Source organism: Sciurus vulgaris (assembly GCF_902686455.1).
Source record: "Sciurus vulgaris genome assembly, chromosome: 14".
NCBI lineage: Eukaryota > Metazoa > Chordata > Mammalia > Rodentia > Sciuridae > Sciurus > Sciurus vulgaris.
The window spans coordinates 25,294,550-25,321,812 of record NC_136475.1 but is presented as its reverse complement, the minus strand read 5'-3'; the positions used below and the strand labels follow the sequence as shown (position 1 = coordinate 25,321,812).

General features: G+C 41.4%; 1 protein-coding gene across 1 annotated transcript in view; it reads right to left on the bottom strand.

Annotated features, from left to right (window-relative positions):
- The window catches only part of LOC306644190 (anthrax toxin receptor 1-like), an 86,264-nt gene that overhangs the window by 16,542 nt on the left and 42,459 nt on the right, over positions 1–27,263 (bottom strand). The window contains exons 4-8 of the mRNA XM_079110882.1: positions 14,493–14,574; positions 13,809–13,842; positions 12,519–12,598; positions 9,977–10,043; positions 8,527–8,610 (exon numbers count right to left, since the gene is read on the bottom strand). Of these exons, the coding sequence (XP_078967008.1) occupies positions 9,981–10,043; positions 12,519–12,598; positions 13,809–13,842; positions 14,493–14,574 (259 nt within the window). The 3' untranslated portion in view covers positions 8,527–8,610; positions 9,977–9,980. The remainder of the gene's footprint in view (positions 1–8,526; positions 8,611–9,976; positions 10,044–12,518; positions 12,599–13,808; positions 13,843–14,492; positions 14,575–27,263) is intronic.

The following is a 27,263-nucleotide window of genomic DNA, read 5'->3' as shown; positions in this document are numbered from 1 at the left end:
ATGTCCTTTAAAAATTACTCTGCCTCTTTTCCCTATGAACAATCGGTCCTTACTTGGCCGGTTCCTGTTGTGTGTGTTCATAATGGACCATCTTTTATTCATTCATAGTATTGGGACCTTTTGCTTTCACATGTCTGCAGAAAGTCTTTTGGAGGATGTTCCTTGGTGTCTTACTGTGAGAGGAACATTCCAGTTTTAAGATGTCTGGAGCTTGAAGCAGGCTGGTTTGAGGATGGTTAGCTATCTGTTGGCAGGTTGCATCTGTTGAGTTCTCTTAAGACTAAAATCCTAGCAGCTCTTTTCTGTCCTGCTATCTCTGGGGTGCTACTAATTCAATGTAAACTCTGCCACTAAGTCCTGGTACTCTGACCAGTGCCGTATATCCCCATGCCTGCCCACAATTTAGTACAAACTACCATCCGTCAGAGGATTTATCATAGTTTATAATCATATATTTGCTTTTTGATTGTTTGGTTGTTGTCTTTGTAGACTGTGAACTCTACCGGGGCAAGGACTGGATTTGTTTTTACCCATTGCTATATCTACAACGCCTAACTGGGCACAGGTAGGCATTAAATGAATATTTATTGGGTAAATAAATGAATAAATGGCACACGTTCTTCAGGGCTTTATAAACTGGCATTATAGCACATTATGTATTAGCTTCCCTTTTTGTCTTGGAAGTAGAATCAGAAGGTAATCTGAATGCAAGGCCGTAGTCTGCATCCTGTAGGGACTGGCTCTTCATGTTAAGTGCAGTCACTTTGGAGAACTGCCTTCGTGGGAGGACTGCTTCATTTCCTCCATTTCTTCAATGGTTAATCTCTTCAACAACTATGGTAAGGGTATCATTTCCCCTGAAGGTCTAGGTAGGCCTGCTTTGTAAAAGGCCTTGACCCCTTTACTTGAGAAAAAAATGTAGAAGTCTGTGTTAGGTGGGTGGGGCCCAGGCTCCCCAGAAAGTCCACATGTACTATCATAGCCAATGGCAGAAAGCACGTTGGATTAGCCTGGGGATCACTGCTTTTAGAAACATCCACGTAGCGTGGGACATACAAGTGGCTCCTCTATACATTCAAGATTCTCAATGTTGCTCCAGTGAATTTTGGAACAATTTAATCTATAATTTATTAGTAAAATGTTAAAAAAAAGACATATTCACTTTTCCTAATTAAATTCCACTCTGCGCTTCAAATTCCACTCCACCTCTATTGTTAACAATGGCCATTATCCTAAGTTCATGTCAGTTCTACGGAATCTGACTCTAAAATAGAAATCGAAAATTACCACACACATCTCTCTGGGATTCATACATGATTTTATGTATGCTGGGTCATTATACCAAATAAAGACGCTTACATGCACAAAGCACATTGGTCAAGGTTACAGGATTTTAAAACAAAGCTTTTTCTCAAAACGTGCAGAAGTTTTTGCTGAGGAAGGGTGCTCAACTCGCTTAAACAAGGGCTGTTCTTCTCTCTTAGTTTCACACCCAATGAGTCTGGAGAAGTGAAGGACAAACAAGCTTTTGAAACTGAGGAAATTCTTCTTTTTCCCTCTAAACTATTTTTTCTTTCCTATTTTCAGAAGGAAAGCTCAGATAGCTGTGAACTCCAAAACGTGGTTTATTTAGTAAGATGAGCTTGTGGAACTTGTGCTGGTGAAGTGGAGGTCCTTCCTTGGGAGCTGATTTTATTCTAAAATGCTGCTGCTGCTTTTACAATGGTGCTTATCAGATTCCTAGTCTGAGGAGGAGCTGCAGAGGAGTGGGATAGGCCCCCTCTGCATCTTTGGGCCTCACATCTTTGGACCTCTGTCAAGCTATGGGAATTTGTATTACTCTGGGGCTTTTTTTTTTTTTTTTTTTGGGGTGCTGGGGATCGAACCCAGGGCCTTGTGCTTATAGCACAAGCACTCTACCAACTGAGCTATCTCCCCAGCCCCATGGGGCTTTTAATAAGCTGAATAGAAACAATAGCTTAGGAGAAGTGCCTGGCCCAAGCATCTGCAAAGTCTGAGTCTAATTAATGACTGCTGAGGCAAACGACTTTTTTTTTTTCTTTCTTTCTTTTTAAGATTTTTCTGCCCCGCTACAGAAACTACAATTGATTCTATTTATGTTTTGTATCCAGGCCTGGCAATGTGAATCGAGTCCCGAATGCCATCTTTTCTAGATGCAATCTTGGAAGAGAGAGTGGGGGAAGGACTGAGGGGATTTTTACAAGAAACAGAGCCACTGAACTGCCCATCTGTTATGCAGGGTAGGTCTTCCATGGGTCACGAATACCATGCAGTTCTCTGGGCTGCTTTATAATTAATAAACATGCCAAGCACAGTGCCGGAAATATGAAACATGGGCAGACTCTGCAATTGCACCATTTAGCATCTGTCTGCAGGGAACGGTGTATGGCATGGCAGTGATCCAAGTGTCAAGCAAGTGACTCCGAGGATGGATGCTACTGAGGTTCAAGGCATCAAGAGTAGGTGGTGGAGGAGAGACCAGGGCAGGGTCCCTGGAGGAGACTCTGAGCAGTGCCCTGGGGGTGAGACAGGCCTTGAGACAGGATCAGGATGTGGCAAAGGGGCAGGGGATTTCCACCAATGACAGATTAACCTGATTTAAGAGAAGGGCTGCCACCGCCAAATGTGCCTGCCTCCTGTCTGCTAATCCTGCAAAGAGCACCAGTTCCATATTCAGACACATCTTGGGAATGTGACATGGATTTTGATTGGAAAGAAACTCTTATCAGTGCCTGGTGGGGTCTTGGAAGGTCTGGTGGGAGGCAAGGCTGGCAGACAGACTTTGCCTTTCGTCACAGTTTTTCTAGGGCCTGGGCCAGAATTTGGTGGGTACATTCCTTCTAACCTTCCCACCAGTGAAAGGGAGAAATCAGCACAGGATCAAGTTTTTATTAAAAAAAAAAATTATATACCATGGACCAGACTTCTCCTCAGTTTTGATGATCTTACAGATTTCCTGATAATAAGGATGTTTATGCCAAAGCTTGCAAAAATTCTTGCAGACGCTGTTGTGTTTGCTCAATGCTAGCTGTTGATTGTAGATCAAACATGCAGAAAGCTCTACATGCTGACTCACCCTTTTATTAATAGGAAGCCAAACCAGGATTAAATAGGGCAGGAAAGTCCTCTAGGTGGACATGGCTTGGTACCAGCAGCTGGGTTCTCCATGATCCCGGTTCCAGGCACTGCCCTCAACTGCACACAAAGTGGGGACAGCTGAGAGAAGGCATCATGGTAATCGGGTCAAGTGTAGGGATTCAAAGCTGCCAACCCATTTCAGTGTTATCTGCACCCAGCTTTCATGCAGATTCCTGTTTCACTGCCCACAGCACTTTAAAAAAGAGACAAAGACACTGGAACCTTTGCCTCATATTTTCATATAAGGGTTGGTGCTAAATTCACCAGTTGTGGTCAGTGGAAATTCCCTGAAGAAGCCACAAAAGGCAAAGAAATAGCTTCTTCCTTTATAGCTTTATTGGCTTATAGGGCTATGAGCTTCCAACCATCCACATTTTTTCCTTAAAATTTTATTAATCTATTCTGCAAAAGCTCATAAGAGGTAGAGTCCTGTGCATGTGTGGGAGGGAAGGTGTTCCTTTCTGTCTGAACGTGCCCCTCCATGATCTTTGTAGCCTTTTCGGGCTATGGGAATTTTTATTACATTGGGACATTTTCATTCACTGAATAGAAATAATAGCTTAGGAGAAATGCCTGGCCTGAATGTCTGCAAAGTCTGAGTCTAATTGTCAAATTGTCACCTTCTCATGATGATGGAACTTCATCCGGTGAACAGTAGTCGAGATTTTTGGAGGTGCTTTCTACCAGCAGCAAAAGGCAAAGAGCTCCCTACCCACCCACCATGCACCCAGACCAGGCCGCAGGGATTTGGTCCCTGCCTCTGCTGGGGGACTCTGAATTGTGTCAAGCCATTTCACATTTCTGGGTCTCTGTGTCTTCCTCTTTGAAATGGAGCTGCTTCCTGGCCTACCCACATTATTCAGTAGAGCTGTGTGGTCTCTCCCATCATTAGAGACAGACCTGGTCTATTCTGGGTCATGACTCACTGTGCTGGGTGAACCTGAAAAAGTGAGTCAATCTCTTTGAACTTATAGTATCTACTTTATAACAACAGCAATTGGTGCTTGTGAGAATCTGATGATTATGTAAAATGATTTGCATGCTGCCTGCCACTCACTAACTGGTGGGTTTTATTATTATTTTTTACCTTTGTAAGGAAACAGAGGCAGGAGAAAGCATGGGCTCTGGGGTCATGGAACTGGGTTCCCTCTCTGCTCTCCCCTGTAGAGCTCTGTGCTCTTGGATGGGTTTTTGGCTTTTTTCTTCACCTATACAATGTGGATAAAGATATTTACCTCAGGGTAATGGTGAGTTTTATAAATGGAATAGTAGTAAGTGGGATAAAGGGTGAATTCTTGATCTCCAAGTAAAATTTTGGTTTCCTTCTGCCTTTTCTCTGTCTTCCATCAGTGAGAGATTAAAGTGGAAAACAATCAACAGCACTTTGAAAAATAACCCATTCTATAAAGCTGACATCGATGTACTTCTGCCTTAGAGGAGAGAGGATTAAGAAACTGTGAAAGACCAAGAAGGCACCAGATTTAAAGCATTAGGAGACTTGAGTTTATCCACCTGGATGACCATCCCTGGATAATCAGCTCCTGGTGATCCAGTGGTGACTTCCCATTTCCTCAGAAATGCACAGCTGAACATCAGGGGGGCAGGATCTCTGGAGCCAGACCTGGGTTCAAATTCTCCACTCAGCCACTATGTGTGGGCAGACAAGGAGGTTTATCCAAGCTTCCTGCAGCTCAGTTTCCTCACCTGTACGATGGGGATATAAATCTTTCTCCTGGGAGTGGCTGGGGAGATCCAAGCTGAGGAGCCAGTGGAGAAAGATGCTCAGTAAGTCAGTGGTGTCTCTTCACACAGGCACAGACCTGGTGTCTACGGATTCTGAGTGCTTGGGTGCTCATCATGCGCAGGGGACATGGACAAGATGCTACAGTGTCTAGATTTCCTGAGCCTCGACTGCAGCCACGATTGCTCTATTGTCAGATTCTGCATCTGGCTGTAAGTCCCAGCTGTTCTTAAAGTCAGTTCCATGGCCTCTAGTTCCATCTGCTTTTTCACTTCATCTTCTGTCATTCTCCACCTTTGATATTCCTCTTTCACTCTTTTGCACCGTCTGAGGACGGTGTTCTGACAAGAACATCGTAGCTATGCTCTTCTGATGGATGGCTCTGTTTCATCCTTTGGTTTATCCCTTCAAACGAGCCTGGCTTCGTTTGAATATTCTCAAAATACTCTTTTATACCATTTATCACAATTGTAATTTTATACATTTATTTAGTTGTTTTTATGTCTCTCCCATCAGATCGTAAGCTCCACGGGAAGGGCCTCTACCTGACTGAGTTGTAACTGGATAGCCAGGAAGGTTATCAATGAGTCTGTGATGGTATATGAATATTCATCCCTGCATCTTCATTTGAGGTTTGAAAATACAATCTCTGTGGGCAGAAAACTTCGTGAACAGTTTGAGCATATTAGAAGCTCCTCTGCGATCTTATTTTGAATAATTAAGCCCAGTCCTATTTTATTATGAGAAAATTACCAGCCACAAAACAACGTCCATGGAAACAAGCTGGAATAGATGCTTCAGATGGGAAAAAATGAGGGCTTTCTTTTCGGTATCCAGAAGGGGAAATGAACCTACTTCTTAAAATAGTTTAGCCTGCTTTTAGGCAATAATTATTTCTGTCTGACTTGAGAAAGATGAGCCCCGCTGTTCCTGTCCCTGTTTCTCTGTCCAAGCAAACCAACTAACGACTGCCATAAACATGGGTTGCAAGTACCGCGAGGATCAAAACCACTAGTCTAACTCCCAGATAAACGCTTGCAAGAATGTTATCATTCAGCTAAATGTTCAGAGACTGAAGTCTCAAATTATTTTTCTTCCCTTTCTGGGACACTCTTGCACTCAGCTTCTAACACATCCTTGGAGTTATTTCTGTTTGGGAATGAGGGGATTTTTACAAACATCCGGGCTCACGTTGAACATGAGTGAGCTATTAAGCTAAAATATTCAAGGACAACACTGATTTATGCAGATAAAAAGATTCTGATTATTTTTGTAGGAACCAGCTCTTGAACGTTAGGCACATGGCCCATAAGAAACTTCAAAGAGATAAAGAGATGTATAAAACGATGTATCCCTGTCATCTGAAGGTAGGTCTATGTCACTTCCCGATACTGCTGCTGTTGTGGCCAATCTCCTGCCTATGTAAACAGACACTGCCAATAATATTCTCCTTAAATCCACTTGTTGCGTGTTTCAAATGTACCAGTTACTTTGTGAAGGACTAGAAGAAAGGCACTCAAAGACTCCAGACATGAAAAAATGAATTGGAGGTAGAAATGCAAATTATCCTGATTTGATCTGTACATGTTATATATGTGTAGAAATACCACACTGTATCCGTAAATAAGTAAAAACTGTTACATGTAAATTGGAAATAAAAAATAAAATTTTAAAGATGTTTCAGTGATACCACCCACTGCGATGGTCAAAGTAAAACCCTTTCAAGGCTTTTGTAAAGTTGCTCCAATCCAATCAATGTCCAGATTTATTTTCCATTATTTCTGAACTTTCCCATAAGCAGTCAGGTATTATCACTATTATCTCCTAAGACTCCCAGCTCTTTTCCAGTGTCTGGGAAAGAGAAGGGTCCTGCCATCTCCTCTGGTGCCACCCACCGACCCCCTGCTGAGCTTTCAGTGAGCTAGGTACTTTCTCATGAAGATTCTCACCAAATATCCACCTCTGAGCTTCTAGAGGGACTCATGGTCAGCCCCCAAGTCCTGCTGTCAATCATATTTTGCATTGTTGGTTGTTCTTTTATATGTATTGTAGTTCTTGGTGCTTATAACCAAGTGTGCTACAGTGATCCTGTAAATTATTTGGAGCAAGACACATAACTGGACCCATATTGGGTCTGATTCTTTTCTAGCCTTTGAATAATTTACACTTTTTGGCTAAGGTAGTTTGGGCTTTTGCTCCTCGCCAACAAATACATCTTCAATAAGAAAACCATCATTTGTACACATTTAAGGTGAGAATTTCCAATCTGAAATGGGATTACTTTTCAGTTTTGAAAACTTATGGTCACATAATCAGAGTTCTAAAGTACACTTGGTGCACTTATTCTTTAAAATGAGATTTAAATATGCAGATTTCTTGGATCGACCTCCGCTGACTGCAATAGAATCTTCTGGGAATAGGGTCCAGGGATTGGTATTGATTCTCATGTGATTTTTATGCACATTCAAGAAAGCTTTGATGGGGATGGAAAATGGGAGAAAAAAAATGATTACTGTACCTTGAGTACCTATTATATGCATGGAGAAATACTAGGTATGTCACCAATATCCTTAAAATCCTCCAACAAGACTATGATGTAAGTTTAATCATCAGCCCCTTTTTACAAATAAAAAAACAAGTATCCAAGGATCTGTAAGTGGTGAGTGCTTGGGTCAGCATTGAAACTCTGGACTGACCAGCTCCCCAAATCCTTTCTTCTTGATTGCTGTCCACTCTGCTGAAGCTCCTAGCAATCCTTGGAGGCAGGCAATGCTGGAGACATCTGAGGTTGCTCTGGGGGAGCTGGCAGATCCTTAGGCCCATCTAATAACCCCGAGATCAAGAGCCCTTAGACAATCTTAGGAGACGGTGCTCCTCTGAGCTCTAAATTTGCATCCTGAAGCCCAAGTCTGGAGCCTGGTGAGCTTCCTCTGATAATTAGTATACCAGTCTGGTCACAAAACTAAGTATAGTCTATAGCACTCTAAACCTCATTACAGGTGCAGCATTACAGGTACACACTGGCCTGCCAGCGGAGGGCTGTGAAAATCAGCGGCATCTAATATTCCAGCTGGACCAAGGGCCTGACCTGTGCGTGGAAGGTGGAGAAGAGAGGCTCTTGGATCCAGTATCCTGCTCATCCTCCAGGAGAAGGGCTACAGAATACCATATGTGTGTGAAGGAGGGCTGGTGACTGTGGCAGACTCCGGACAACACTGAAGCCCCATGAGAGGTCTAATGCAGGGGTTCTCAACCTTGGCTAACCATTAGATCCAGCTTGTGTTCGTCACGGCTGGGAAAGCTGAGGTCAGTCAAGTGCTAACCAATAGTCTGTCCAGTAGGACAGGTGAGAGGCTGCGTAAGTTTGCTCACTGCCAAACTTTTGGGTAGGGACCTCTTCAATCTTTAGTATTCCATTTTAGAGTAGAATGGCACAGGAGAATGAAAAGAAGCATGCACGAAAAACCAAAGGGAGACTTGGGACTTGGCAGACCCAAAGATCACATGGAGGAACATGCTCTCAAGCAGAAAAACACCAGCCTCAGAAAGAGGGGACAGGGGTATCTGTTGCAGATTGGGGATGGAAAGTGCCGGCATGTCCACCTCAGAGGAAGAGCCCTACTCACGGAGTGTATGATGCCCTGCAGTGCCTGGAAGCCGTCATTCACTGGAAACACGTGATCCTTACTGTCTGCAATGCGGGCCAGCTGAGAACACAGAGAACATGAATCACACGGAGGCCATGTCAGGGGAGCATGTGAGAATTTAGGGAAGCTATTGGGTTTAGGGGCCCCACTTATTTCTAGAACCCAGAGGAATGTAAGGGCCCCAGCAGGGTCATGGGCGTTTCTGAAGAGCCTTTGGCAGTAATGTGCTTACCAGTGATCCTTCTGGAGCAGACCTGAGGGGCAGCTCCAGTCTTTACATTGTTTTAGTACTTTTCTCTTTGGGAGCAGAGGTAAGATTGTCCAGATGGATGAACATTTGGCCTGGGTTGATATATTTATGTACTTGGGGACATGCCATTGGCTCATTTTTCTCCCATTCACCCAAATTCCTGTTGGCAACTTTATTTGAATCAAACAGACTCAAGTTTCCTTGCAGAGCAACTTTGAAAAGAAATTCAGGCTTTGGTGTTGGGTTAGATCAATAAATGTGGACCCCAAAATTTCACTCAAACTGCTCACAAAGGAATGGCCAATTGCTTAACTACTCTTGCTTTATGAGGCGAGGGCGGAAGGCAAGGAGAAGTTGATCTGAGAGCTTTATCAACCCCCATCTTTGTGTAGTTTGGGGAGTGCCCCAGTCAGAGTCAGTGCTGGTGTGCATGGTTTTAAAAATAGCTTCTTATTATTTATTTTTTTACTGATTGCAAAAAGTAACATGTATTCATTGTGAAAACTTGGGAAAAAACCAAGAGAGTTATAAAAAGAAAGTAAACATTACTCATATCCTTCTATGTGTATCTATATTTTTCTATCTGTATCTTATCTTTATTAACAATTACATATATCCATATATAACTTTTCATACCTTTCAGTGCAAATACAAATTTATTCTAAAAGTAGGCATTTACTATTTTATTCTTTGCAATCCTGTTTAATTTACTGAACAATCATAGGCATTTTCTTATGCCATTATAACAAAAAGAAATTAGGAACTATGTGTGAGGCACATTTATTTCAGTCATTAGCGAGTTTGCATGATTTACTTGTGTGTACTTGTGCACACCTTTGGGCCTGCTGATCCAATTATTTCCTATTTTGTATTGACAATGCATTGTATTTTTTATAGCAAAAAAAATGGTTGTTATTTTAAATGTTCTAAAAAAAGGTTTTCAAGTTAATTCAGATCTGTTTTGACACCTTGGCAGTGTAATGCTTACTCCGATGTCAACCAGGAAAGACGCTGCTTAAATGGGTCATGTTGAAGACCTCAAAAAATGAGTTCACATTCTTTACACATCCAATAAATCCTTCCTGCTTAGCATTTGGTGGAAAAATAACCTAAGGCGTATCTATCCTGCTGATGCACCCTCTATACTGAGTACATGTTAGAGATTCACGAACATCCCTGTGTTTCATTGAAATCTTTGACACCAACACAGTAAAACAATTGCACCCAGATCTCGGGATCTGTTAGCCTTGGCAGGGAAACAAAGGGCATTAGAAAGAGAAGCAGCAGCAAGCCTACTTCTCTTGGGATTCATCAGACTAGCTACAACAGTTAGGAATTATTGAGCACCTACTATGTGCCAGGTACTACACTAGAGATCACATTCTAACTTAATGCACAGTAGACAGGGGTGGGGGGTGATGGCTCCAATGGGAAGGCTGGGAAAGATCTCTGAAGTGGAGTCTTGAGAAGGACTTTGAAATGGCAAGAGGAGGAAAGGGAAACTGCTGGCTAAGATAAGTCATATTCAAAATCCTGGCATATGAGCACCTTTCCATGCCTCTAATGGATTTTATGGAAACATATTTCTTTGTAATGGCAACATAGTATCACAAGAGAATGTCATATTTGGAACCAGATATACCTGAGTTGGATGGTTGACTTTACTTTGAAAAGTGGTTTGGGGATTAAATCGAGATAATATTAAAAAAAAAGCAGAGCTTATTCTATAAGGCCTTGATCAATGTAGATGCCACATACATCAGCAATCCCCTGTGAATAAGGCTTTTTTTATTTCAATGGAATAAATTGGTTAATAGTAAGTCCATATTGGAAAGTAAACCCAATTTATTATGTTGTCCTCTCACTAATCAATCATTGAAAGGGAAACATAATAAATAACATTGGGTTTAGGCTTGACTTTAATTATTTGATTTATTAAAGGCTCCAATATTTGATTTCCAGCTTCTCCCATGTTTCACAACAGAAAACAAAACTTGGAAATCCTTGGCCATACAGTAGGTGCTCAGCAAGTAATCAATAGTGAGCATATAGTAAGTGCTCAATATGTGCTGTTGATTTGTGTTATCCCTCCCTACCCCGATACGCAACCTATTTGTTATCTAACACTGAATTCTAGAAGCAATAGAAACATCTCTTTTTAAAATTCATGTTAGAAACATTGTGGTGGCTTTACGGATACAATAAATGTTTAGACTTAGTCTAGTACCAACCTTATGTGCAACAACTCTGCTCTCCTCTAGCTGGGTTTTCCATAGAATTATCAACAATGGGAAAGTTTAATTTCTTTGTATCTTGAGTTTTATCTCTTTTGTAAAGTTTTTCTTCTATTGGCATTGGCATTCCAAATATTTTTCCAAGTCTGTATGTACCATACCTAAAATTCTTTTCTACTAACCCCTATTTTAAGCCACGGACACTCATTATTTATTTTATTTTCAGTTCTTCCCTTATGAGGGTTTTTACTTTATTTGGCTGTTATTTAGTGCCCAAATAAGCCATTTTGCATTCCGATCACATATTTTGACCTTAGAATATAGAAATGTATCATTTCCCAAATACGTAGGGGTGTCTGTCACATGAGCTTGAGTCTCTCCCATGCTGAGCCATCCTCTGTTCCAGCCGGAGGAGGGAGCTAATGAAGCCAAACATTATTGCACTGTGAGACCCATGAGGGCAGCAACAGCATCTTGCTCACCCATGTCTCTCTTGTCTAGACGACAGCCCAGCACATGCCAAGCTCTGAGTGAGTGAACGAATAGATACTTCACACTGGCAGGGGAGCTAAAATTGAACTCAGTTGTAGTCAAGGGCTTGAGGCGAGCATAATGCTACAACAAAATCCTCTCCAGACCCGGCATCTCCCGCCCCTCACTACCTTTCCCCACCTGTGTTCCTTTCTACCCTGGCCTGTGTCACTAATGAGGCTTCAGTTCATTCCCACAGCTAACGTGATTCCTTCGTATACAGTTCAAATCCAGAACATGAGTGAAAAGCATTTCCTAAGTGTAAATATAACTACAATTCCCGAGTAAACCTCTTTTTAAGTCATCTGGAAGCTTCATTTAGAGAATTCCTTCACTTGCTTTGAGGAATATTTTGAGAAGACATCAAAGGGAAAGAGAAATACAGACGGAGAGATTACAATGAACTTTGTCACCGATTGCTGTTTACATTTGGCTCTTGGAGTGATAATCTCAAAGGTTAGCACCTTTAGACAAGACTGGCTCTTACATATTTTGAGCAGTTCTTTCTCTTCCTCTTATTTTAGTAAAATAATATAGGGTTATGTCAAAACTGCTAAAGCATACAATGTCTCGAATAAAGGCACAATAGATATTTTTTATCCCTCAAAGCACAAAGCAATATGCAAAATTTTGAAAGGGGAAAAACATTCACCATGTGAAAGACATAAAAATTCACTGTAAAAAAATGAATTATTATGATTGTTTTTACATCTGAAACTATTTCATTCAGAGGTTTTACAGGAGCATCTATCGCTTTGCCTGAGTAAAGAGGCTCATTTCAAAGAGTGTAGCACACTTCAGAGAGAAGCCGTTTCAAGATTTCTAGATTTTGTTTATTTTATTGGGGTGCTGCAGATTGAACCCAGCGCCTTGCGCATGGTAAGCACATGCTCTACCACCGAGGTACCTCCCTGCCCCCAGGTATGTGTTTGGACACAGGCGGGGCCATTACTTACCTCCCTCTCTGAATAGAAAAAGAGATCTTCATGGAGTTCCCCATCAGTCAAAGCAATGATGACGCTTGCTGTCCTGTACCCTGCTCGAAACAACACAGGGGTACTCAGTCATCCTGCCTCCTTGGAAACCCCCCTCTCAGCCCTGGGATTTGATCTCTTATAATCTGAACTACCCAGAAGTCAATATTGTGAGAACCACCAGCCTCTCTTTTGGGCCTGGAAGCAATTCCAGGTTGGAGAATGCTTCATCAGGATAGCCTCAAGGAGGAATAAATTTGGCTTCTGGTTTCTCAGTCCCATCTCTACAAATGTTCAGAAATGGTCACTGACTCAATAGCTGGTAACAGCTCCAGTGAGCCACGGGTGATTACTTTTTGCTAGCAGCACACGTGACTGTCACCCAGGCCTCTCCCACTGGGCTTTACTGGTCCCTCTCACATGCTGTAGTTGACCACATATACCATCCCCTGAACACAGTTTGGCAAAAAGTAATAGGCATCATGATTTACAGGCTGACAGAAAGTGTTATGGCAGTGGGCAAAACTTACTAGAATTTTGTTATTTAGACTTCTAGTAACAATGCTCATTGTTGACTTACATTAGCAAGTTTTGGTGTTGATTCTGGGTGCCTTCTATTTCTTGCAGTTTAAAGTCAAACAGGAAGTGGATATTTCTACAGGCCTAGCAGGAAAATCCCTACTATAATACTGATTCTTTTTAAAGAGATTTGCTTGAGATAAAGCATACCCCTGAAAGATACTGTAGATATAATAGCTAAAATGATAACAAATTTTATCAATATTTCTATTGCTAGACACTCTACTAAGTATATTTTATGCATTTTTCATCATTAAATGAAAAAAATGTTTAAACCAAACTAGCATCTTGATCGTAATATATTCAATCACAGTAATGAAGAGGCCTGGAGCTCAGAGAAGGACAAGGGAACAAGATTTGACATAAAAATCCAAGACTTTGCTAACCCATTCAAGCATTTACTACTTTAATGAACTCAATATGCAAAATCATTCATAAGAATTACAGACTGTGGTCATAATGGGATCTTAATTACTTTTATGTAACTCTATTGGTACCACCAGGACAGTAGAATTTGATCTGGTATGTATCATTTTTCTATGCATTCTTTTTTGGTAATGAAGTATGTGTCCAAGGATTATAGACAATATCATACAAGTCTTTTGAAACATGAAAAAATTACTAAGACATTTTTTTCAGAAACACAGAAAAATGTTAAATATTTCTTAGTGGTAATTTATACCACAGTCTTACCTTGACTGTTTTCATAATAAATCTGCTCACTGGCCTGAAAAACACATGAACAAGTTATCAGACATACAATTACTATTCGTCACTACAAAAACCATGATGTGTAATAGGCTGTAGTGTTGGCTATGCAGCCAGGGTCCAGTCTTGATTCTTTGTGTAATTCACCCAGGTCTCATTCAGATATCAATGGATAATATCCAAGTAAAGTTACTCTAACTCTTAAGAGATGGAATTGTGATCATGGATCAATGTCTTGACTTCTCAGAGTCTAGCACAGCTAGACAGCAAGAAAATCCCTACCATAATACCCATTTGCTTGAGATAAAGAAAGGCTTTAACATCACTTAAAGTTGAAGGCACTGAAATTCTCTCTCAATCACTAATGCTGCCATCCAACTAAGATCCCTTTAGGAATTAGGGGACTTGGATGTGGCATGAGTCATGAGTGACATCTATCGTTAGTTAACAAGGCCTTCATCAGTCTTAGTGAAGAAAGAAGGAAATTCATTTCCTTAATTCGGGATATAGTTACCAGTGTCCAAGCTTATAGGGAGAAAAATTGCCTCATCTTGCCATTGGGTGTTATTCGATCCCTCTAAGATATGTGCTTTATTTCACCAGTCATTCCTATGTTGATATTTCAACATCACACTTTATATTTGAGGTTAAAAACGGTCTTAAAATTACCCTTTCAAATCCTTCATGCATATAAGTGTCTCCTCCTGGCAGAACCTTCTGGAGTTCTTCTAGGCCTTGACGGATCTGTTCTCTGAAATCCAAAGATACCCTGTTAGTCTTCTAACAGCACTGCTTACTTTGCTGTTGACAGTCTTAAGGTGCTGGTCATCTTATTTCTGCGACCACTGCTGTATTGCCCCAACAGTCCTACAGCAAACATCAGAGGGAAAGTCTTTGTCTTACATTGTCCATTCAGGGTTGGCCACAGCACAGGATGAGTGAGATTTCAAGGACTGAAGGAAGGGCCCCTTCGGCAAGAAGCTCGGTTTGCTCCTAAAAGTTTTCCTTTCCCATAACAGGGGCAAAGTTTTCATCCTGTGTTGGAAATGAGTCTTAAAACACAACTGCCCTGGAGGGGACACACAGCAACACACGCAAAGGGCAAGTCGCTCATGTGAACCAGAAAAAAAGGCAGCTGGCGGAAGGCCACAGCAAGGCCACGGGCGGGGTTGGGGGAGGCGTCCAGAGCAAATGCTGCCACATGCCGGTTGCGCCAAAGGAAACCATGCAGTCAGCTTTGAAAATAAAGACCCAGGAGTCTATGCTTTCCAGGATGAGCCAGAGTGTTTTCTGTGGGCTGGTGCCTGTTTTCTTACTCTGGTCCTTCAAGGTGATGGTGGGGCAGTCGGAGGAAATGGGACATGGCATGGGAAAGAGCAGGGCTGGCACTGGGAAACGTGAATGGTTTGGGATCCAAGTGGAACCTTTGTGGACCATTCTCTCCAGAGTGTAAGATGCCCATATTCACGTCCCCGGCTTTTACATAGCCCCACACTGTGCTACAAATGGCCAGAGAGTGTAATTTCTGGAAAAAAAAATATAACCTTATTCATAAACTCTAAGCCTATGAAAGGTTTGAAATTGCCTTCCTCCCACTGAAGTCTCTTTAGTGGCAGAGGTGGAGAGGCAGCATTTAAATTAGGAAGGGAAGCGCCTTCTGAGTAGGAAAAGAACCTAATATTTATTGAGCATCTGTTGTTTACAAGGCATTTATTGAATGTCACTATACATAAGGTATTTATTAAGCATCTCCTATGCACGAGAGGCATTTAGTGAGCATCTGCTATATTCAAAAGACTGCTCAAAGAGTTTCGATTTTGCCTTGGGATAACCACTCAGTGTGGGGATTATTGTTCAATGTGGGTGAGAGAACTTGGGCTTGGACAGGTTTAGTAGGAGAGCAGACACTTGCAGTTAAATCCATCTGACCCCAAAATGCTTTCTACTGTGCAAAGCAGTGTCCTAGCAAGGAAGTGTTACAGAAGAAGGCTCTCTTTAACATCTGTGTCAGTGAGGAGCAATGGCCTTTTCTAACATCAGCTAGGTACTTAGGGTGTTCCAGGCTCTGTTCTGAACACATGGAACGTAATTCATTCACTTAAGCCGATGCCAGTCCTTTGAAGTAGATACCACTGTAAGCTCCATTTCCCATATAAGGAAACTGAGTCAGAGAGAGGCTAAGAAACTTGCCCAAGGTGTCTCAGCTCATCAGTGGCAGAGGTGGGATTTAATTTCAGTGGTCCGGTTCTCAATCAGTGTGAAAAACTCGACCTTGAATGAATGAATTAATAATGGAAATATTACCAGTTCATCCTGGTAATGCCTAGGGAGAAATTCTTAAGGAAAAATTAACCTCATGTGCAAACAGATGTGATGGGTGGCCATAGATGAGGCTGGATGGCCAGGCTGGTGGAGATTTTGAAAGACAGACTGAAGAGGGCTTAGCGAGGCCTGCCCCTCGGCCGCAGATACTTCTCTGGTGGAATATTTAAGACCACATCACTCAGACTTTGGGAAATGTACTGATTATCGTCTGGATATCTTATCAGCGCCCAGATATCAGACCACATTCCTAGCTGACCCCGTCAGAAGCTGGAAGTCTTCCTTGATGCTCTGGTCAGACTCTCCTCTCTGCTCTTCCCCAACATTCGCCAGCAACACACTATGTTGTTCTACATATCTAGACGTGGGTTGCTTCTCTATCTCTTCTGCCAACGACATGGTCTGGGCCATCGTCACCTCATGCTTAGATTGCTGGGATAGTCACCTGCTCTCTTGTCCCCTTTTAATTCACTCTATAAAATACACGTGGAGTCTTCTTAAAATACACATCAACTCATGCCTTTCTCTCCCCTACGCAAAATGCTTTAGTTACCGTCCATTATATTTGGGAGCACATCCCAAATCTTTGTTGGGGTTTTGGACTGCCTACACCGGCTGGTTCCTGTGTCCCTGTCCAGCCTCATCTTGCACCTCTTGGCCCCCATCGCCTTCAGTCACTTTGGTCTGTCCAAGCTCCCTTCTCTGACAGATCCTTCACATCAGTGATCACTGCTGCCTGACATGCAGTTTATGGGGCTATTTTTATTTTCCCTCTGTGATGCTGGGAATTGAACTTAGGGCACATGGTAGGCAAGCACTCTACCACTGAGCGACACTGCCAGCCCCCTGGGGTTAATTCTTACCCAGATTTCAGTTCCAACTTAAATGTCAATTGTTCAGATTAGCCTTATTTGACTTCTCCAATCCAAAAGATCTTCCTCTATTAGACTTTCTCATGGGGCCCTATAACTTTCACATCATGACACTTTGGACATTTTATAACTGATAATATTTGAGTAGGTAATTATTTGTATAGTTTATTTCCCCACCCAATTTAAACTTTAAACTCCATCAGGGCTGGACATTTGGGTCCCCACTATATCTTGTGGGTCCACTGGAGTGCCTGAAACAAAATAGACATTCAACAAATATTGACGTGGCGGATGGCGGGAATCAGCATCTCTGCTATTAATCACCCTGGGAAGAGGTCGGTCTGGGGAAAGGGATGAACTTTTCTTGGCCATGTGGAGGAAGGCCAAGCAGAAGCTGGCCTGGTAATTGGCCTCAGGACAAGTCTGGGTCCTTCTGATGGCTAAAAAAGCTTTGTATGGTACTCATTATGTTATCTCCAATATTTCAGTATAGTCCAACAAAAAGCATAGTTTAATTTCAACTCTGTTGTTTGGTAACGAGAAAGAGGAAATATCCCACACAACATGAGGAGAGATAAAGAAGAGAGCGATGTCTTTCCTCAAGGCCACGGGGCGGGCGTGGTGGCATGAGTAGTCACTTGGCAGAGGGCAGCCCTGTCCTGGCAGTTCCATGAGGGGTCTCAGCAGCAGAGACAGTGACAAGGTGACATGAAGGTAAGCCTGAGATAGGAAAATCAGGGTCTGTTTCTGTTCCTGAGCACACAGAGGTGGCACCCTGATACCCTGCAGAATAGCCCTGGGCCCTATTGGAGAGGGGACTAACTTCTGACCATTAGGTATGAGAAAATTGGGCACTGAAAGAAGATATGATCTTTGGCCACGGACTAGGGAGGTCTAGGACATTTTGGTAACACTAAAACTGGAATACAGTATTAAGACTGAAGCTTTAAAAAGAGGACTTAAGGAAAAAAAAGGCATATTGGGGGTATGGAAAAGGTTCCTTGGCTTCACTATCATTTTTCTCTGCCAAATAAAGTCTGGGAACTGGGTATTTTTCTCTAAGTCTATTTCCTTTCCTTTACAAGTATTTTCTTGAGCTTTCTTTCTTTTCTTTTTTTGTACCAGAACAAGCAAAGGCTGTTTTGGAAAATGTCTTTATCCTTGATGCTTTGTGTCTGGTGAGATCTGAGCTCACTAGCTGGGAGTAGCCATCACAACTTCCTGATATACCAGTTTCTTCAAAGATCATGTAGCTCGTGGCCCCGCCTCCTCACTCCCTGGCCCTTCTCTAAACACCCACAACATTTAGACAAACAAAACAGATGGTTTCATGGGAATCGTAGGTCTGCTTTAATTCTGGGGCACTAGAACTATTACTAAGCGTCTATTCTTTGTACTCTCTTAGAAACAAGAAAATCGGGAGAGAGATCTTTTAAAGGATGATAAGAACCTCTCTGAGAACTCAGTTACTTCCAGATGCAATATTATCTTCCTGGGAAATGAGACAGGCTGGGAACCCTAGGAGAGAAGCTGCAATTAAAAAGCCCCCAATTTCCTTGGTGGTTTCCCATGTCTGCCACTGTTCTTACTTAGGAGTGAAGGGTTTTCAGGTCACTGTCTTGAGTTCCTTTTGCGACTCCCACAACACTTAATGATGGTTGCTAAATGAATTATTCCATTTTGGTGCATCTTTCATTCCTTGCCCCTACTATTTGTCTGAGCACAGGTTATGAACCAAGCATGTTGGCTCGTAGGGGTAGTGGAGGGGGAGAATTAATCACACTAACTTCTGGGCTTTTTGATGATCTGGGAATTTTTCTATACTTTAGGAAGATTACTTTCTGGGATTCTGGTTGTACTGTGACATTTTGATAATATTTGCTGATGAAAACCTTGAAGGATTAACACATACATGCATATCAAGAAGCACTTCAACAAGCTTTTATCCCAGTATCGTACTCATACTTCCGCTGCCAAATCCCCCTTGGAGTGTTTATCATGTTTTTGTTCTACAAAAACTGCCTCCACCACCACCCCAGAATAACCCGACATCAGCTCTGCATTTTTAACGTCCTTGTCTCCTTGTACAAGAGCCTTTGAGGAATTGCACTTTTCTGAAATACCTCACAGTTGTTGGCTTTGGAGTCTCAGCTTATACAGTAAACATAGGTCAATAGTTACTACCACTAACGCTTCACTCATAAATGTTTCTAGATGGCCGATGGCTGCGGATCCATGATTGAAAATAAAAAATGTAGTGAACAGAATGGAAAAACAGACTAAAAGCAATTTGCTGCTACTTTTGGAGTAATAAAGTTCTGCACAAAACTGTCTTTATTTGTTTATAATTTATGTAAATCATAGTTTCTTTGGAGGCTTTTACTTAAGGATAAACCAAGATGATTTATGACAAGGTGCATGCAGAACCAAGTCTTTCTCTATATTTTTCAATGCAGTGGTAATTTACATGTAGCGTATACATGCATGGAGTCTATTTTATTTTACTCTATAATTGTTGTGTTTATTTCTGTGAAGGTGTTCATGGTATTCCTTTATCTTCCAACATCTGTGGGATCTGTAGTAATATCCCCTTTTCCATTCCTGGTATTATTTGTGAATTGTATTTTCTGTCCTGCTTTAAAAATCTAGGAGTTTGTCAATTTACTCTTTTAAAATACTCAACTTTATGCTTTGTGGCTTTCTCTACTTGTCTATTTTCAATTTTCTTTTCTTATTTACTATGATTTTGATGTTTTTCATTTTTAGTTTCATAAACTAGAGAAAGAAATCACTGGTTTCAAATCTTCTAAGCTGTTCTTTCCTAAGCACTGTGTTAGTCATAGCCGACAATGCTGGCATAGTAGAGTTTTATTATCATTCGGTTGGGAACACTTTCCAATTTCCCTTGTGATTTTTCTTTGACCCATGGCTTGTTTTTGACACATGGCTCTTCTTTGATTACTTCTTATCTCTAGTAAATTCTTTTGATCTTGGCATCAACTTTGTCTAAAATCAATGCAGCCATTGCAATGTTACCATGATTAGCATCTACACAGTGTATCTTGTTCTATTCTTTCACTTAACCCTATCACCATACTTATATTTAAAGTGAGTGTCCTATAAATCTTAGGTAATAGAGTGCAGTTGATTCTTATGCTAATGTCCCCAGAGACCAGGCCTTCCAGAATTCCCCTCTGTGGAGAGTCTCCTCCTACACTGGCTTTGCACTTGGCCGTGTTACTTGCTTTAGCCTATGAGACATCAGTAAACATGACAAAAGTCAAGACACCTGTCCATGGGAGTTTGTCTTTTTGGAAGACATCAAGGAGAAAACCTGGTCTTCTAACCTCCTTGGGAATGGAAGCCCATATTGAAAGAGTGGTCCTCCGCTATGCCAGATGTAATATCTTTCCTAGCCCAACCCAACTTCCTCACCAGCTAATCCTACAGAAAAGGCAGCTTCATAAATAAATCCAGGTGAAACCAGTACAAGATATTATGATTTCAGACTAATAATATATGTGGTGTTTTTTAATTGATGAAGGATACATTGGCTCTTGCTTCTTTATCCAGTGCGACATTCTGTTTTTCAATTGGCATATTTTGTTCATTCTACATCTACTGCAAATATTTACAGGGCTGGAATTGAAATGACCATCTTGCTATCTTGACATTTATTTCATAATGGTCACTTTGCTTCTCTTTTCCTCTGTTCTTTTGTATTGATTAAATATTTCTTGGAATTTCATCTAATATCATTAATGGACTTTTTAAAAACATAAAGCTCTTCGTAGCCATTGTTATCTACTTCTCCTCCTTCTCCCTCTTCCTCTTCCTTTTCTTCTTTAGCAATTGCTCTGTGGATTACAATATGAATACTTGTTATATTACAGGTTACCATAAGTTAATATTTTGATACTGCTCAGATAAGAGACAACTCTCTAATATTATATTCATCTACATAACTCCCTCTCATCCTTTGTGCTATTATTGTCATACATTTTATTTCTATATTTGTAATGGACCCCAGAATACAGCAGTCCCTTCTTATCTTCCAGGGCTTTGCTCTAAGACCTGTAGATGCCTGAAACCTCTGACAGTGTTGAGCCATAAAATATATGAACCATGCATATATATATATACATAGAGATATAGATATAGATAAAGGTGTTTTTTCCTCTGCATCTGTCTAGTATATTTTATATTCTTCAATCTAAATTTATTCCTGAATCCATGCAATCATCTCTTGCAGTAAGTGGTATGGTGTCATTCATTTCAGGAGATCTCTTGCTGAAGTCTTCATATCTTCATATAGGCTCAATGCTTTCTCGCACAACATGATGTCATCATTTGGAATGCATTTTCTGTTTGTGTCTTCCACCACTAAATTTATGCCCTTTCCATCTTAACTAAGCACTTACGCAGGATGACTGTAACATTTGCAATTTGGGGTACAAAAGCAAGACCAGCAAAAATTTTTTCTTTCTTCACAATTTCACATGTAGAAGATTTGTTCTTACTATAGATCTCAGTAATCTCAGCATAAAATTTTTTTCTCTTTACTTGTGAACTTTTAACTTTTCAACCAAAGGCAACTCTTTAATGGCTTCTCTTGGGCATATTTCAAATAGCCAGCATGACTATTCTTATACTTTGGGGCCATTATTTAAATAAAATAAGGGTTAGCTGGAAAAAAAGCAGCGTGATAACCTCTACAGGCAATCTGATAGTCAGAAGAGCTAAGTGACTAATGGGCGGGTAGTATACACAGTGTGGATACACTGGACAACAGATGATTCACATCCTTGGCAGGATGGAGCAGGACAGAGCAAGATTTCATCACACTATTCAGAAAGGCACATGATTTAAGACTCGTGAATTACTTCTGGAATTTTCCACTTAATATTTTCAGATCATTTGACTGTGGTAACTGAAACCAGGGGAAAACAAACCACAGATAGGGTGGGGGCAGGGATGACTACAGTACAGTATTTCTGTTTTAAACAGTCAATTGTCCTTTTATGAAATTAAGATAAACAATAGCCTTTTAGATTTTCCTAAGTATTTATAATTTCTTTTACTCTTTCTTCTTCTCCTTCTCTTTCTTCTCTTCTCCTTCTTACATCTAATTTTCCCCTGGTGTCACTTTCCTTTGGCCTGAAAAAGTCCTTAATTTTTTTTGTTTTCTGTAGGGCAGATTTGCTGGTGATAATTCTGTTGTCGGCAAATGAAAATGTGTTGTTATTTTTTCCCTTAAAATGTTTTAATATTGCCTTCAATTTTAAAGATATTTTAGCTGAATACAGAATTCTAAATCGACTTTTTTCTTTCATCCTTTTAAAGCCATTTGTCCTTTGTCTTTGCATTTTTTTTATGAAAGTAAGTTATTATTTTCAATATTGTTCCAGTTTGCAAAAAGTCTTTCCCACTTCTCCTCTGACTATTTTAAAATTTTTTCAGAAATCTGACTCTGGAACACTTAGGTGTTGTTTTCTTTGCATCTGAACTGTGTAGAAGTCTCTGAGATTCTTGGATCTAGGTGGGGAATGCCAGGTTTGGTATTCTGATTATGCAAATACTGGAACACTGATATCAACCCACAAATCACAGGAGCTGGTTCATTCTTTCCTTCTACGGCCCAAACTATTTCCCTTTCCTCTTTCAGTTTGGATAATTTCTATTTACTTGTGCCTAATCTCACCATCCCGTCCCTGCAATAGCCAGTCTGCTTTGAAGCCCACCTAAAGACTTTTTTTATTTCAGATGTTATATTTTTCTGTCCCCCGCCCCGTTTGAGGGTCGGGGGATTCGAACTGTGGTCCTTGCGCATGCTTGGATAGTGGTCTCCAAGAGGAGCTATCTCTTCAGCTTCAGATGTTATATTTTTGAGTTCCAATTTTCACTTGTTTCTTTGAGTCTTTTTTTATAGCATGTACCTTCCCTGGTTCTAGTCACCTTTTCTGTGAATTCTTCAGTATTTGGAATGGTTGCTTTCAAGTCCCTGTCAGCTAATGCCAATACTGAGCCATCATCCGTGGTTTGCTTCTATTACTGTGTTTTTCTTTACCATGGGTCACATTTCCTTCCTCTTTCCCACCCTCATAATCTTTTAATTTGTGTTTTATACACTGTGCATAAAAAAGCAGTGGGGGTTTGTTTAGCACATTGATTTGTCTCATTTCCTGACTGCGGATGGAAGCCCTTATTCTTTTGTGAGCTGGGCTGAGGGGCTGGCCACTTAGGCTCCTTCTTGAGTTAGGTGGAGCTTTCCTGGGGCCCAGCTCTAATTAGGGTGTGCTCTCTGTTATTAGCCCAATGCCTGGTCTGCTGCCCTCTCCTGTTTTTGTGCTTTTTTTCAGTATTTGAGTTGGGGTTGGGTTAGGTGCACTTCAGACGTTTTCTTCCTGACCTTGCATTTCAGCTCTGCTGGGACTCTGGAATCTAAGTACTATAAGAATCCATGTGACCTTGCGATGTCTTTCTGTTTTCATCAATTCTTTCACTGTTATTTTCTTTGAAAACATGCAGAGGTCTGCATGGGTAGGGGTACGGTGAGGCTGAGCCTTTTTTTTTCACTTCAGAGTCTGACCCACCCTCGAGACATGCTGATTTTTCTTTATCTCTGTTCATGGCAGACCTACTCTCTCAACTGCCCCTACCCAGACTAGCCATCCAACCTCAAGTATGGTGGCTTCTGTGGATCTCTGATGAGCTATAACGGGCTTGTTTCCCTCTAATTCACTTCATCAGTGCTTCCTGTGTCTCTGCCAGCCCCATGGAAACATATGAATTTTATTTTGTCTGAGCCGTTCTGGTTGACCATGGAAATGAAGGTTTTTCACATCTCCATATGCTAACCAGAAGCAGACGAACCGTACAGGCTACTAAATATTCGTGACTGCACATTTGCTTCAAGGGAGGAGGCAAAACACTAGGGGCTGATTACCAGCATATTAATATACTTTAGTATGTCTCATCTTTTTAAAAAAATCCTTTTTGACCCCCACATAAGCATGCCTCTTCACGACACAGTTTCTTAAAACTCACTTCCTTACTTCCCTGCCTCTCCTGATGGTCAAATGTTTAGCGATGTCTGGCTCTTCACACTGAAAGAGGGAGACCAAAAGACTTGTGGGAAGCTCCGTGGGCTGGTGGGGCATGTCAGTGGGTGGATGACTGGCTTTTGTCAACAACCCTTTTTCACTGAGGTTCTTCAAGTAGCAGTGTAGGTACATTTTTTTTTTTCCTCTATGACATTTATTTTTATAGGGAAGTAGTTTTCACACTCTTTCCTTAGGTGTCAAGTCTGGAATTGGGCAAGAGGGGAGGCTGGAAGCAGTGACATTTGTTATGCAGATGTTTCCATGATCTGTCTGTGTCTGGTGTCCCTGACCATGAAACAGATATTTCTTATGCAATCTGGCCAGGGGATATACTTCTCCTCCCTGGTGGAGGTAGAGAAGGGGTAATCTTTAGACTGTAGCAGCAGGAGGTGAGGGGTTGGTGGCCCTGCAGTTTGACAGCTTCTTTGGTGAGCCTTTATGCAATATCCCAGTTTTCACTCTGGTCCTTCATTGTCCTCTGTAGCACCTGACGGTTGTCAGTTCTGAGCTTTGCGGGTGTCTGGGAGGCTTCACAGTTTACTCCTCTTCTGCAGGGTGACATTCGACTTTTCTCCACACTGCCCAATCATTTAACACTCTCCCTTCTCCTTCCCCCTCAAATGTAGGGTTTTTATAATTTAAATATTTCTCGGCTCCTTCATGATCAGCTTGTGTGTTTTTGCTTCAAGTTGTTAGTTCAAGTATTACTGGTTTGCGAGGGTGGTGCTTTCTTTTAGAGAAAGGAGTGAAAAATGTCTTTATTCCTCATTTTAAAATTCATAGTTTTTGACTCTTCTGCTGTCTTTTGTCTCCACAGCACTGCTAAGACTTCTCCTGCCAAGGTCCCCACATTGCCAACCCAGTGGTCACTTTTTGGCCTCATCTTAAGCCACCTCTTGCAGCAGGGCACATGTGACTCCTCTATCACCTAAAACTGCTTTCTTCTCTTGATTTCCATTACACCATGCCCTCTCTTACCTCACCAGTTCTTTCTCAGATTTCTATGTAGGCTTTTTCCTTCCCTTTTAGAATTTTAAAGGTAAGAATGTTCTAGAACTCAACACTGCCCCACCACCACCATTCTCACACCTACACTGTTATGCAAGGTGATCTCATTCTTCCCAGGGCTTCAATACCAAAGTCTATTCAAAGCAGCACCAACTTGGGTGGAAGATTTGTGACTGAATTTCAGTTCCGTCACTTCCTGGCTATGTCAGCTAATCTCCCTGAACTTCAGCTTTCTCCAATGTGCAACAAAAGTGTGGAACTCTAAGATCTATCAAGTCTCAGAGGACTACATCTAATATTAGGTGGAGACCAAAGAGATGAGAAGAAACAAAATCTGGCCATGTGCTAGGAACTGGAAAGGTCAAACTGAGCAGATAGGAGTAGCCCAGGATGAGGATCTTCAGTTCACCAAAAGAGCCCACCAAGGAATTTCCAAGGGTTGCAGCTTAAGCTAACACAAAGGTCAGGAGGCACAGTTTACTCTCAGGGTGATCATTTGTTCGAACTCCTCTTTACTCAGCTCTGTTAGGTGCAGTGGTTTCACCATGTGGTTTCCTGTGGTCCCTCCCATTTGGCTTTTGAAACACACTCTATAAGACCTTCCCCATCACTGACTCTTTTCCTCAGCCAAGCCATGTTTTGCAAGAGATGGGAATATTGGAGAGTGGGCTTTATTTTCAGGACTGCCCAAATGTATAGTTTTCTCTTATGAGAACCTTCAGTTCCATGCTCCTGTGAGTTCAAGAGAGACTGGGTCTCTCCTGGTGCTGGTGGGCATCTAGAATGATCAGCATGATGGACTGGAGTTCAGTGCCACTGACCACAGTGAGGGTTGGAGGGGCACAGGAGACTTGTGGAGCCAGGACCACCTTCTGGGATGGAAGCTGGGAATGGATACTCTCAGGTGGAGGACAGGCAAGAGCCTTCTGTTGTGGCCAGGTCATATCTGTTTAGTGTAGGCCAGCATAGACTACAGTTCTCTACTAAAGATAAGTATTCTTCTATCACCTTTGCAGCAATGCTGGACTGCAAAGATGTGGGAGTGGAAAGCAACATACTAGATCCACATCAGATAACCCAATGCATAAATCACATGTGGGCATGATCTGTTTGTGAAGAAGAGTTGGGAGATAAGATCTAGATATTGAGGGGATGTGGGGCGACAAGAACTCTTACAAATCACCCCGGATGTGAAAACTGGTGCATCTCCTTTGGAGATCAATTAAGCAATATCTAGTGAAGTTATGTATTCACATACGCTTAGACCTAGCAATTTTCTAGTTATGTAACACACACAAAAAAATTCTTGCTTCTGCCATTCCACTCTTCAATAGGACACAAGTACAGGGATGTCCACTGCAGCATTGTTTATAATAGTAGAAAGCAGGAAAAAAACTAATTGCCCACAAATAAAAGAACACAGAAGGTACATGGTGGTACATCCCTCACTGTGGAATCTAAAGCACTGGAAAAGTATGCAATAGTTCAAATAAGCCAAGCACATGTATCTACATGGAAAAGGTCTCAGAAACATGACATTAAGTGTGAAAAATAAGTTCATGAAAAATACATGCATTATGAGCATATTCTATGAAGTTTCATCTGAAAATGTTTATGGGCATATAAAAGTATACATCTATGAAAATGATAAACCCCAAATTCAAGATAGCGATCACCCCTGCTGAAGAGAGAGGAGGGAACATGTACATAGGAGGTATTACCTGTAACATTTTATTTCACAAGCATGGTGGTGGGTAAAGGGGGTTCATTAACCTTTTTTCCATACTTTTGTTACACCTCAAATATTTAATAATTTAAAAACACTTGTTGAGGTGAGGAACAAAGGTGTGGGATCTGGAGTTTGTGAGGAGTCACTCAGGGTATCTCTAAGGCAGCACCAAGTTCAAGGCTCACAGGCCACCCCACTGGCTGCTAGACGTGAAGATCAGGTGACAAGGGAATATCACTGTCTGATGTTGATCAAAACCAGGATCATTGTGTTGGGCCACAGAAAGTTTCCTGGTTTGGGGTACCACCTTTGGATATGGGAATGCCATCGTGCTTTGGTTCTGTTGACCACTTCTAAAGTTTGCTTTGCTGCCTTCAACCAGACAATAGGGATGTTTCTGTATGCT